Raw genomic sequence first — 13,791 nt, forward strand, 5'->3', positions numbered from 1 at the left:
TCCCATCTCTTCTTGTTGCATGTTGAAGCTCTACTTGGAACCTTGTTAAGATCCAGCCATGCTAAATAGGATTTTTTGCTATTTTTCAAGTGGTCTTAAAACTTTTGATCAGGACTGTATCTATGTGCAACATCCACTTGTGTCGATGTTCCATGCGCTCCCTAAAATACACAAGTTTTTTTTTCCTCCCCCCTTATGACCAATTGTGGCCGGGATCGATTCATTCTCATATCTGAATGGATTGACTCATTACTTCAGCCCCTTATTTCACAGATTGCAGGTTGTTTGAAGGACACTAGGTGTGTATTAGGCTCCATTCACACGTCCGCAATTTCGTTCCGCATTTTGCGGAACGGAATTGCAGACCCATTCATTTTTTTGGAAGCAGCACATCGTGCTGCCGGCCGGACATGGAACTGCGTACCCGCACTTCCGTTCCTCAAAAAAAATAGAACATGTCCTATTCTTGTCCGCGATTGCGGATAAGAACAGGCATAATCTTTTGGTACCGGCAATGTGCGGTCCGCAAAATGCGGAACGCGCATTGCCGCTTTCCATGTTTTGCGGATCCGCGGCTCCACAAAACACGTTGCGGACGTGTGAATGGAAACTAACATGGCGTGGTGGGAGGGTTGTTTTCTCCTCATCGACACCCATCCTTTTGGTGGTCTGGTGCAGTGGTCGCTACATCGATGACCTGCTGCTAGTATGGTCCGGTGAGGTGGCGGCCATTCCACTGTTCTCTGACTACTTACATTCTTGTGTGGAGTCTATTTCTTTTAGTCTCCGACATCACAGCTCACAGATTAGTTTTTTGGATTTGTGTTTGGAGGGGGCCCCACCACTTCCCGGGTCACTACCACCACCTATAGAAAGGAACTTGCGGGCAATACTATTTTACAGGCTTCTTCGTGTCATCCGCCTCATACTATATGCAATATTCCCAAGGGTGAATTAATTAGGGCTCGCCGGCACTGTCCTGACACACAACCGTTTACTCGAGAGACTAGTTAGCCGGTCATCCTCACAGACAGGGCCGGTGCTACCATAAGGCAGACCAAGCGGCCGCCTTAGGGCGCACCCTGGAGAGGGCGGAAAAATGTGACATGGAGGGGGAGAAATGTGACATGGGGGTCTGATGGCTGACATTGGGGGCTGATGGCTGGGGGATGATGTCTGACATGGGGTTCTGATCTGAGGTCTGATTAACATTTGGGGTCTGATTGGGGCTGTGAGCTGAGGTCTGATTAACATTGGGGTCTTATTGCTGATCTGACCTGAGGTGTAATGGAAAATATTTTTTTCTTATTATCCTCCTCTAAAACCTAGGTGTGCCTTAGAGGGCGAAAAATATGGTCCTTAAACCAGCCATTGTCTGAAGCAGAGAGAAGATACCAGGACCACAGAGAGGAGAAGCGTGGGGGGCGCCAAAATGTAGCTTCGCTTGTGTTGGCAAAAATCCTTGCACCGGCCCTGCTCACAGAGGCGCATCTCATCTCTCATCAATGAGGTGTCAGCAACAAATAGAGACTCTTTGGTCTTTCCGAAAAGAACAGTTCAAGGTGGTGATGTATCTAAGCATAGGCGCTGTCAGTGCACATTTTGCGGTCATGCATGGGGGCGACACCTCTGGTCTGATTGCACAAAGCATTGAAAGAGTGAGTTTTCCGGTCAGAGGGGTGATGACAGAAGAAGACCTTTAAACAGTGGAGCTTATTGGATTTTTCAGCTCGATTCGAGACAACCAACGGGTCTTAATAAAAGACATGACCTTATAGTACATTATTAGGAGAGTTATTGTATGTGTAAGTGTACATGTGCATATTTACATATTTTTTGCTATTATTTTTAGCGCATTTGTATGTGTTGCACATCTGTGTATGGTATTTATTTAACTATGCGCTTTTTTGTTATAGTTATATGATATTTTGGTTTAAAGATGGTTAAATGTATTGATTGCACCATGTGGGCTGTTTTTTGACCATGTGATGCAGGGCCAGGTGCGTGAACGGCCTACACGGTGCAGGCTTTTAGAAGCTCAATGTGTCGTGAGGAAGGACCGCAAATTGTTCATGGTCTGAAACGCGTAACTGAACTTGTCCTGTACGTTGAAGATTTTAATACCGCAAATAAAGCTACGATTTTCCACTATTCTGGAGCCGGATATTTCCACTTTTCCTACTATACAAATTACCGCATCCAGGTGTATTATTATAACACTATTATGATATAACGGGTGACCGGTGTACTATTATAACACTATTATGATATGACAGGTGACCGGTGTATTATTATAACACTATTAGGATATAATAGGTGACCGCTGTATTACTATAACACTATTAGGATATAGCGGGTGACCGGTGTATTATTATAACACTATTATGATATAACAGGTGACCGGTGTATTATTATAACACTATTATGATATAACGGGTGACCGCTGTATTATTATAACACTATTATGATATAACAGGTGACCGGTGTATTATTATAACACTATTATGATATAACAGGTGACCGGTGTATTATTATAACACTATTAGGATATAACGGGTGACCGGTGTATTATTATAACACTATTATTTTATAACAGGTGACCAGTGTATTATTATAACACTATTATGATATAACAGGTGACCGGTGTATTATTATAACACTATTATGATATAACGGGTGACCGGTGTATTATTATAACACTATTATGATATAACAGGTGACCGCTGTATTATTATAACACTATTATGATATAACAGGTGACTGCTGTATTATTATAACACTATTATGATATAACAGGTGACCGGTGTATTATTATAACACTATTATGATATAACAGGTGACCGGTGTACTATTATAACACTATTATGATATAACAGGTGACCGGTGTATTATTATAACACTATTATGATATAACAGGTGACCGGTGTACTATTATAACACTATTATGATATAACAGGTGACCGCTGTATTATTATAACACTAGTATGATATAACAGGTGACCGGTGTATAATTATAACACTATTATGATATGACAGGTGACCGGTGTATTATTATAACACTAGTATGATATAACAGGTGACCGGTGTATTATTATAACACTATTATGATATGACAGGAGACCGGTGTATTATTATAACACTAGTATGATATAACGGGTGACCGCTGTATTATTATAACACTATTATGATACAAAAGGTGACCGGTGTATTATTATAACACTATTATGATATGACAGGAGACCGGTGTATTATTATAACACTATTATGATATGACAGGTGACCGGTGTATTATTATAACACTATTATGATACAAAAGGTGACCGGTGTATTATTATAACACTATTATGATATAACAGGTGACCGGTGTATTATTATAACACTATTATGATATGACAGGAGACCGGTGTATTATTATAACACTAGTATGATATAACGGGTGACCGCTGTATTATTATAACACTATTATGATATAACGGGTGACCGGTGTATTATTATAACACTATTATGATATAACAGGTGACCGGTGTATTATTATAACACTATTATGATATAACAGGTGACCGCTGTATTATTATAACACTATTATGATATAACGGGTGACCGGTGTATTATTATAACACTATTATGATATAACAGGTGACCGGTGTATTATTATAACACTATTATGATATAACAGGTGACCGGTGTATTATTATAACACTATTATGATATGACAGGTGACCGGTGTATTATTATAACACTATTATGATACAAAAGGTGACCGCTGTATTATTATAACACTATTATGATATAACGGGTGACCGGTGTATTATTATAACACTATTATGATATAACAGGTGACCGGTGTATTATTATAACACTATTATGATATGACAGGTGACCGGTGTATTATTATAACACTATTATGATATAACAGGTGACTGCTGTATTATTATAACACTATTATGATATAACAGGTGACCGGTGTATTATTATAACACTATTATGATATAACAGGTGACCGGTGTACTATTATAACACTATTATGATATAACAGGTGACCGGTGTATTATTATAACACTATTATGATATAACGGGTGACCGGTGTATTATTCTAACACTATTATGATATAACAGGTGACCGGTGTATTATTATAACACTATTATGATATGACAGGTGACCGGTGTATTATTATAACACTATTATGATATAACAGGTGACTGCTGTATTATTATAACACTATTATGATATAACAGGTGACCGGTGTATTATTATAACACTATTATGATATAACAGGTGACCGGTGTACTATTATAACACTATTATGATATAACAGGTGACCGCTGTATTATTATAACACTAGTATGATATAACAGGTGACCGGTGTATTATTATAACACTATTATGATATGACAGGAGACCGGTGTATTATTATAACACTAGTATGATATAACGGGTGACCGCTGTATTATTATAACACTATTATGATACAAAAGGTGACCGGTGTATTATTATAACACTATTATGATATGACAGGAGACCGGTGTATTATTATAACACTATTATGATATAACAGGTGACCGGTGTATTATTATAACACTATTATGATATGACAGGAGACCGGTGTATTATTATAACACTATTATGATACAAAAGGTGACCGCTGTATTATTATAACACTATTATGATATAACGGGTGACCGGTGTATTATTATAACACTATTATGATATAACAGGTGACCGGTGTATTATTATAACACTATTATGATATAACAGGTGACCGGTGTATTATTATAACACTATTATGATATGACAGGTGACCGCTGTATTATTATAACACTATTATGATATAACAGGTGACCGCTGTATTATTATAACACTATTATGATATAACAGGTGACCGCTGTATTATTATAACACTATTATGATATAACGGGTGACCGCTGTATTATTATAACACTATTATGATATAACAGGTGACCGGTGTATTATTATAACACTATTATGATACAAAAGGTGACCGGTGTATTATTATAACACTATTATGATATGACAGGTGACCGGTGTATTATTATAACACTATTATGATATAACAGGTGACCGGTGTATTATTATAACACTATTATGATATAACAGGTGACCGGTGTATTATTATAACACTATTATGATATGACAGGAGACCGGTGTATTATTATAACACTATTATGATATGACAGGTGACCGCTGTATTATTATAACACTATTATGATATAACAGGTGACCGGTGTATTATTATAACACTATTATGATATAACAGGTGACCGGTGTATTATTATAACACTATTATGATATAACAGGTGACCGGTGTATTATTATAACACTATTATGATATAACAGGTGATCGGTGTATTATTATAACACTATTATGATATAACAGGTGATCAGTGTATTATTATAACACTATTATGATATAACAGGTGACCGGTGTATTATTATAACACTATTATGATATAACGGGTGACCGGTGTATTATTATAACACTATTAGGATATAACGGGTGACCGGTGTATTATTATAACACTATTATGATATAACAGGTGACCGGTGTATTATTATAACACTATTATGATATAACAGGTGACCGGTGTATTATTATAACACTATTATGATATAACAGGAGACCGGTGTATTATTATAACACTATTATGATATAACGGGTGACCGGTGTATTATTATAACACTATTAGGATATAACGGGTGACCGGTGTATTATTATAACACTATTATGATATAACAGGTGACCGGTGTATTATTATAACACTATTATGATATAACGGGTGACCGGTGTATTATTATAACACTATTATGATATGACAGGTGACCGGTGTATTATTATAACACTATTATGATATAACAGGAGACCGGTGTATTATTATAACACTATTATGATATAACAGGGAGACCGGTGTATTATAATAAGGTATATAACACTATTATGATATAACGGGTGACCGTGTATTATTATAACACTATTATGATATAACAGGAGACCGGTGTATTATTATAACACTATTATATAGAACGGTGACCGTGTATTATTATAACACTATTAGGATATAACGGGTGACGCGGTGTATTATTATACACTATTATGATATACCAGGTGACCGGTGTATTATATAACACTATTATGATATAACGGGTGACCGGTGTATTATTATAACACTATTATGATATGACAGGTGACCGGTGTATTATTATAACACTATTATGATATAACGGGTGACCGGTGTATTATGATAACACTATTAGGATATAACGGGTGACCGGTGTATTATTATAACACTATTATGATATAACAGGTGACCGGTGTATTATTATAACACTATTAGGATATAACGGTGACCGGTGTATTATTATAACACTATTATGATATACAGGTGACCGGTGTACTATTATAACACTATTATGATATGACAGGTGACCGGTGTATTATTATAACACTATTATGATATGACAGGTGACCGGTGTATTATTATAACACTATTATGATATAACAGGTGACCGCTGTATTATTATAACACTATTATGATATGACAGGTGACCGCTGTATTATTATAACACTATTATGATATGACAGGTGACCGGTGTATTATTATAACACTATTATGATATAACAGGTGACCGGTGTATTATTATAACACTATTATGATATGACAGGTGACCGCTGTATTATTATAACACTATTATGATATAACAGGTGACCGGTGTATTATTATAACACTATTATGATATAACGGGTGACCGGTGTATTATTATAACACTATTATGATATAACGGGTGACCGCTGTATTATTATAACACTATTATGATATGACAGGTGACCGGTGTATTATTATAACACTATTATGATATGACAGGTGACCGCTGTATTATTATAACACTATTATTTTATAACAGGTGACCGGTGTATTATTATAACACTATTATGATATGACAGGTGACCGGTGTATTATTATAACACTATTATGATATGACAGGTGACCGCTGTATTATTATAACACTATTATTTTATAACAGGTGACCGGTGTATTATTATAACACTATTATGATATAACAGGTGACCAGTGTATTATTATAACACTATTATTTTATAACAGGTGACCGCTGTATTATTATAACACTATTATGATATGACAGGTGACCGGTGTATTATTATAACACTATTATGATATAACAGGTGACCGGTGTATTATTATAACACTATTATGATATAACGGGTGACCGGTGTATTATTATAACACTATTATGATATAACGGGTGACCGCTGTATTATTATAACACTATTATGATATGACAGGTGACCGGTGTATTATTATAACACTATTATGATATGACAGGTGACCGCTGTATTATTATAACACTATTATGATATGACAGGTGACCGCTGTATTATTATAACACTATTATTTTATAACAGGTGACCGGTGTATTATTATAACACTATTATGATATGACAGGTGACCGGTGTATTATTATAACACTATTATGATATAACAGGTGACCGCTGTATTATTATAACACTATTATGATATGACAGGTGACCGCTGTATTATTATAACACTATTATTTTATAACAGGTGACCGGTGTATTATTATAACACTATTATGATATAACAGGTGACCGGTGTATTATTATAACACTATTATGATATAACAGGTGACCGCTGTACTATTATAGTGACATAATGACTGTTATATTGTGACACTGTGCCATCTCGGGAGTTGTTCTCCTCTCACACTGTTTTCTGGCCCTATCACGGTATTATTATCACGAGCTGCCCTCTCATGGTGACTCCAGTCTCTTCCCTCCAGTGTGAGGCGCGGGGCCGCCGCCTCAGTCTCCTCACACACAGAGCTGCGGAGGGCGGGGCTCAGGGTGACGTCATGCCGCAGGGTACGTCCCTCCGTGTCGTCACGTCCGGTACTTCTCTGTCTCCGTCTTCTCTGCTGGTTTTCTCCTCATCCTCGGACCGGAGGACGCCTCCCGGCCGGTGGGTGACAGGACGGGGCGCTTTTGAAGTTGACGTCGGTGTTCCGCGGGCGGCTTATCATTCCGTAGTACTCGCTCCTAGCGCCTATATAGGAAGCTGTCAGCAGGGCCCTGACAGCCAGTGGGGGTGGTACTGAGGGGGCAGCAGCTGGAGGCTGGATGTGGCAGCAGCAGCAGGGGGTAGGTTGGGGTTGCTGCCCTGTAGCTTCGCAGCCCGGGCATAGGGCAGCCCCTCCAAATGTGCTCATGGGGGATGGGGGGGATGTAATGCAAAAATCTCTCCCCCCCCAATGTAGTACCCCTTAAAGGGGGTGTCTGACAGCTGCAAATGGGATTTTTAGTTACCAGGCACTCACTAATGTATTGTGATTCTCCATATTGCTTCTTTTGCTGGCCGGATTCATTTTTCCATTACATTATATGCTGCTTGTTTCCATGGTTACGACCACCCTGCAATCCATCAGCAGCGGTGGTCGTGCTGGCCTATGTGCAATTCCCCCCCCCCCCCCCCCCCCCCCCCGGATCTGGGCCACTAGTAAGGTTGGTTCTTTTTTCCTATAGCGTACAAGCACGACCACTGCTGATGGATTACAGGGTGGTCGTAACCATGGAAACGAGCAGTGTGATGGAAAAATGAATCCATCCAGCAAAGGGAGCAATATGTATAATAACAGTATATTAGTAAGTGGTTTGTATTAACTACATCAGGGGTAGGCAACCTCCGGCACGCCAGCTGTTGTGAAACTACAACTCCCAGCGTGCATACTATCAATGCTGTGTTCAGAACTCCCATAGAAATGAATGGAGCCTGCTGGGAATTGTAGTTTCACAACAGGTGGAGTGCCGAAGGTTGCTGACCCCCTGGACTACATGATAAATGCCATTTGCTGAGGTCAGACAACCCCTTTAAATAATACTGCACCCTAGAGGGGCAATAAAAAAAAAACTGCGTCCTCATATAGTGCCCCCCCCCCCCCCCCGACATAATAATACAGGAATATGCAGCTGTCCTCAAACAGTAGTGCACCCTAGAATAATTGCAGACCTGTACCCATCCAGAATGAGTGCAGCGCCCTCTGGTGGTGGTGTGTTTATCACTCCTCAGAAGGCACTCTTCCGCTGGGGGTGTTTCAGGTCCGATCCTTCACTCTCTGTGACGTGGTCCTCCTTTAGGCATCTGTAGGTCGGCTGTGTTGTCTGAATTAGGGCTATCCTGGCTGTTACCATTTGCACATATTTACCATCTTCCTGTGATGTAACGCGTAACGTGCCGTGAATGTCTGAACTCCCCCGCCACGGCTGTAATGTCAGCTATGTTGGTTATGACCTCGTAGCGGATGATTAGAAGATATTAGGGTGTCGTCACGGGATTGTTACCTTGGAATCTGACTATTCCTTTTTCTCTTTGTCCTAGCGAGAAGAGGTCTGCAGACGGTCACTTCATGAAGACCCGAGCTGTTATGTCACGGGAGACTCATCCTAAGTTACCCACAAAGCCCAGAAATCTAGGAAAATCCCCCGTCAGAAGGATGAGGAGACCCAGAACTAGAAAGACCTCCACCAGACAAAGAACCAGGTCAACCCCATCTCTTCTCCAGAAAACACGAAAAAGCGTAAAAAAAACGTGTTGCCCGCAGTGCGGGAAATGTTTCCAATACAGCTCGGCTCTGAAAACTCACCTCAGGGTCCACGGCGGAGACGAGCCCGATAAGCGGAACCTCTGTGACAAGACCTTTAATCACAAGTCAGAGTTACTCGTGCGCAGACGGAGAAATTCTCGATCCTCCTGCGCGGGGTGCAGAGAATATTCTTCCGCCGGCTTCCGAGAGGCGCTCTTCTGAAATCAAGCAGAAGGAAGAAAACGGTCTCGAGAGAGAGCGCACGTAACAAGAGGAAAGCCAGGAAGGTAAAGAGAAAGTCGGCCTCGAAAACGGCGAGGTCTAAATCCAATAGGGCAAACGAGGAAGCTGAGAAGCAGAAGCCGCTGAAATGTAATTTCTGTGAGAAAAGGTTCAACAGCCAGTCCATCCTGGAAGCCCATCACCGAATCCACACCGGCAAGCTGCCCTACCCTTGTCCGCTGTGTGACGAGAGTTTCGCCAAGGCGTCGCTGCTTGCCGCGCACAGCAGCAAGCACAAGGAACGCAAACCTTACCAGTGTGACCAATGCGACAAAAACTTTAACGACCAGACACTTTTCTTGACTCACAAGAAGACACACGAGGAAGAGACCCCTCACGAGTGCAGCGAGTGTAGCAGCGCCTTCCCCAGCCATAGCAGCCTTCTGGCGCACGAGCAAAGCCATCTAAAGCCCAAGCCATACAAGTGTCGGCACTGCGAGAAGAGCTTCAACGCTGAGTCCCTGCTCGCCACTCACGAGGGGGTGCACACAGGCAACCGACCCTACAAGTGCAACCAGTGCAGCGAGAGCTACTACCTGAAATCCCAGTTGGAGGCCCACCAGGCCGCACACTCCGTCGACAAACCCTATCCGTGCAGCCAGTGCGAGAGGAGCTTCAATAAGAAACAGACTCTCCTGGCGCACATCCGAGTTCACAATCTGCACAACATGCTGAGGCTGAAAACTCATAGACAGTGAGGGGCTACTGCCCAGTTGGCGCTAGGGACACGTGACCTTTTCGCCTTACCCTGTGTCCATGCATGCTTGTTGGTAGAGTCAGCGTCATTGGAGCGACATGACACAGGCCGAACTGCTTTGTGGTGTTTTTGGACGGACGGAGTTTACAGCCATGTGCAGTGGAGCTGCACCTTAGGTTTATGGGTCACGGCATGGCCTACAAGAAGTAGACGTTCTCCGCGGATCTGATTAGCGGCGGTGCACAGCACTGTCTGCCCCCAGCGAAGGGACAGGGTGCCCCTAAGGATTCATGTGCGGAGAATCCCCACTGAAAACCGCAGGCAAATCCGTGCGGTCAGTCCAAGTGAATGGAGAAAATCCGGTTAGGAAAAAAAAAAAATTGACATGCTTTTAAAATCCACGCGGAAAAAAATCTGCATCGTGTACATTGAGAATTTCAAATTCTCATAGAATACTATGCACATGACCTACGGTGCGGATTCTCCGCACGCATATTTGCGTGGAAAAGCCGCACGCAATCCTGATTGTGTGCATTCAGCTTTAAGCTGGTGTCTGGTTTACAAAACCCTTTTTCAGTACCCTGTTAGATATGTGGGGAGTCCGATTCTGGATCTCCAGCTTTTAGCCGGAGGAGCGTGGCTCATCTTCCTCGCGTTTATTACAGGGACAGGCTATTGAATGTCGTGAGAACTGTATGTTTCTTCATTCCACTTGGGGTGTTACTACCGGAGAATTGCGTAGCAGCAGGACCCCTGCTCAGCCTATTGTTGGGGGGCTCTTCTAATACATGGTGAGATCCCCTTTTAAACTGGAGACCTGAGTAATATGAAATGGATTGGCAGCATCCTACCAGGAACTTGGCAGTAGTCCCGTCATGTCAACGTCCATCAGCCTGCAGTGTAAAATATTCAGATGGGAAAGCCGACCGAATTGTGAAATACTTGACTTCATTAGCTCTAGATGGCGTTGTAGTAGTTCCCATCCCCCCCTCCCAGTCACTCGGCTCAGCATTCATGACTAACGTGAAACACTGGGCAGATCTTCATGTCACTTACCAGGGTCACTTACTATTTCACACTGGTCTCTAATATCTAACTCTCTGAGGGGCTCTATACAGTATGGGTCAAAATAAGCAATAAAAACTACCGCTGCAGGCGGGTTATTGGGCTGTACAGAATTTGTAGAAACCACACCCCCTTCTGACATCACTTCCTGCTTTGCATCTATTGGCTGAAACAGCACCTTCCTTCTCTGCCCTCCCCCTGTACAGAGTATTGAGAGATCCATAGTAGTGGCTTCCTTCTGTATTTACACCAGAAATGTGCTGGGGAATTATCCAGAGCGGAGACCGCTCCCCAGTATGATGTGCTGGGGAATTATCTAGAGCGGTGAGCGCTCCCCAGTATGGTGTGCTGGGGAATTATCCAGAGCGGAGAGCGCTCACCAGTATGATGTGCTGGGGAATTATCCAGAGCGGAGACCGCTCCCCAGTATGATGTGCTGGGGAATTATCCAGAGCGGTGAGCGCTCCCCAGTATGGTGTGCTGGGGAATTATCCAGAGCGGAGAGCGCTCACCAGTATGATGTGCTGGGGAATTATCCAGAACGGAGACCGCTCACCAGTATAATGTGCAGGGGAATTGTCCAGAGCGGGGACCGCTCACCAGTATGATGTGCTGGGGAATTATCCAGAGCGGAGACCGCTCGCCAGTATGATGTGCTGGGGAATTATCCAGAGCGGAGACCGCTCACCAGTATGATGTGCTGGGGAATTATCCAGAGTGGAGACCGCTCACCAGTATGATGTGCTGGGGAATTATGCTCACCAGTATGATGTTTCGTGGGAATTATCCAGAGAGCATAGCGGTCACCTGTATGATGTTTTGGGGGAATTATCCAGAGAGCATAGCGGTCACCTGTATGATGTTTTGGGGGAATTATCCAGAGAGCATAGCGGTCACCTGTATAATGTTTTGGAATTATCCAGAGCGGAGAGCGCTCACCAGTATGATGTATGGGGGGGATTATCCAGAGCGGAGAGCGCTCACCAGTATGATGTGCTGGGGAATTATCCAGAGCGGTGAGCGCTCACCAGTATGATGTGTGGGGGGATTATCCAGAGCGGTAAGCGCTCACTAGTATGATGTGCTGGGGAATTATCCAGAGCGGAGACCGCTCACCAGTATGATGTGCAGAGGAATTATCCAGAGCGGAGAGCGCTCACCAGTATGATGTGTAGGGGAATTATCCAGAGAGGAGACCGCTCACCAGTATAATGTGCAGGGGAATTCCGCTCACCTGTATGATGTGTGGGGGGGATTATCCAGAGCGGAGAGCGCTCACCTGTATGATGTCTGGGGGGAATTATCCAGAATGGAGAACGCTCACCAGTATGATGTGTGTGGGGAATTATCCAGAATGGAGAACGCTCACCAGTATGATGGGGGATGGTGGGTAGAACAGGAAGCCTGCGAGCTGCAGCCCCAGCCAATAGGTACACAGCGATAGGTGGCCACTTCTGCTTCACAGCCCAGTAACGAGCAGCGGCAGTTTTGTCCTGCAGTGTGAACCCCGCAGTTCAGATGCTTGCATTTAAGGGGTCCCAGTAAAAGAATTAGTGGTCCGCTTATATTGCATGACCCTGGTAGCTCCATGTTACTAATGTGCCCGGAGTTTCACTTTTTGTCAGGAGACCTGGACAGCAGTTTGATGGTTTCTTATCAAGCTTAGTTTGTGCCCGAATCTGAGACAGAGGAACGTGCGCGTCTCACGAAAAACATAATAAAGCCATATTTCTTATACATTGTGTCCTGTACATGATGGTGTGAGTCCTCCAAAGAAAGGCGCACAGCAAGCAGCGTCGGCAGAACAGGGATGGCCCAGGATTGTCTGATAGGTGGGGGTCTCTCACTTTTCTGAGTAGCTCCAGTGCCGTTACTGCACAGCGCCATCCATTGTGTAGTGGACATTCTCCCATTCTGGCCCCAGAGCTACAATTAAACCGCTAATCTGTAGGGGTGCAGTTTGGTGACCCTCACCAATCCGATACTGATCGCCAAGATAGGGCGTAAATATAAAAATCTGGAATATCCTTTTAAAGGGGTTGTCCACTTCTTACTATTAATGACCTATCCTCAGGATAGGTCATCCATATGAGATCGGCGGAGGTCCGACTCTCAG

General features: G+C 42.5%; 1 protein-coding gene across 1 annotated transcript in view; it reads left to right on the forward strand.

The window, feature by feature from the left end:
- Nucleotides 1–13,410, forward strand: part of LOC122939523 (zinc finger protein 567-like) — a 49,136-nt gene extending 35,726 nt beyond the window's left edge. The window contains exon 2 of the mRNA XM_044295592.1: nt 9,758–13,410. Coding sequence (XP_044151527.1) covers nt 9,758–10,611 — 854 coding nt within the window. The 3' untranslated portion in view covers nt 10,612–13,410. The remainder of the gene's footprint in view (nt 1–9,757) is intronic.
- Nucleotides 13,411–13,791: the final 381 nt, after the last annotated feature.

This window comes from Bufo gargarizans, chromosome 5 (assembly GCF_014858855.1).
Source record: "Bufo gargarizans isolate SCDJY-AF-19 chromosome 5, ASM1485885v1, whole genome shotgun sequence".
Classification (NCBI taxonomy): Eukaryota; Metazoa; Chordata; class Amphibia; order Anura; family Bufonidae; genus Bufo; species Bufo gargarizans.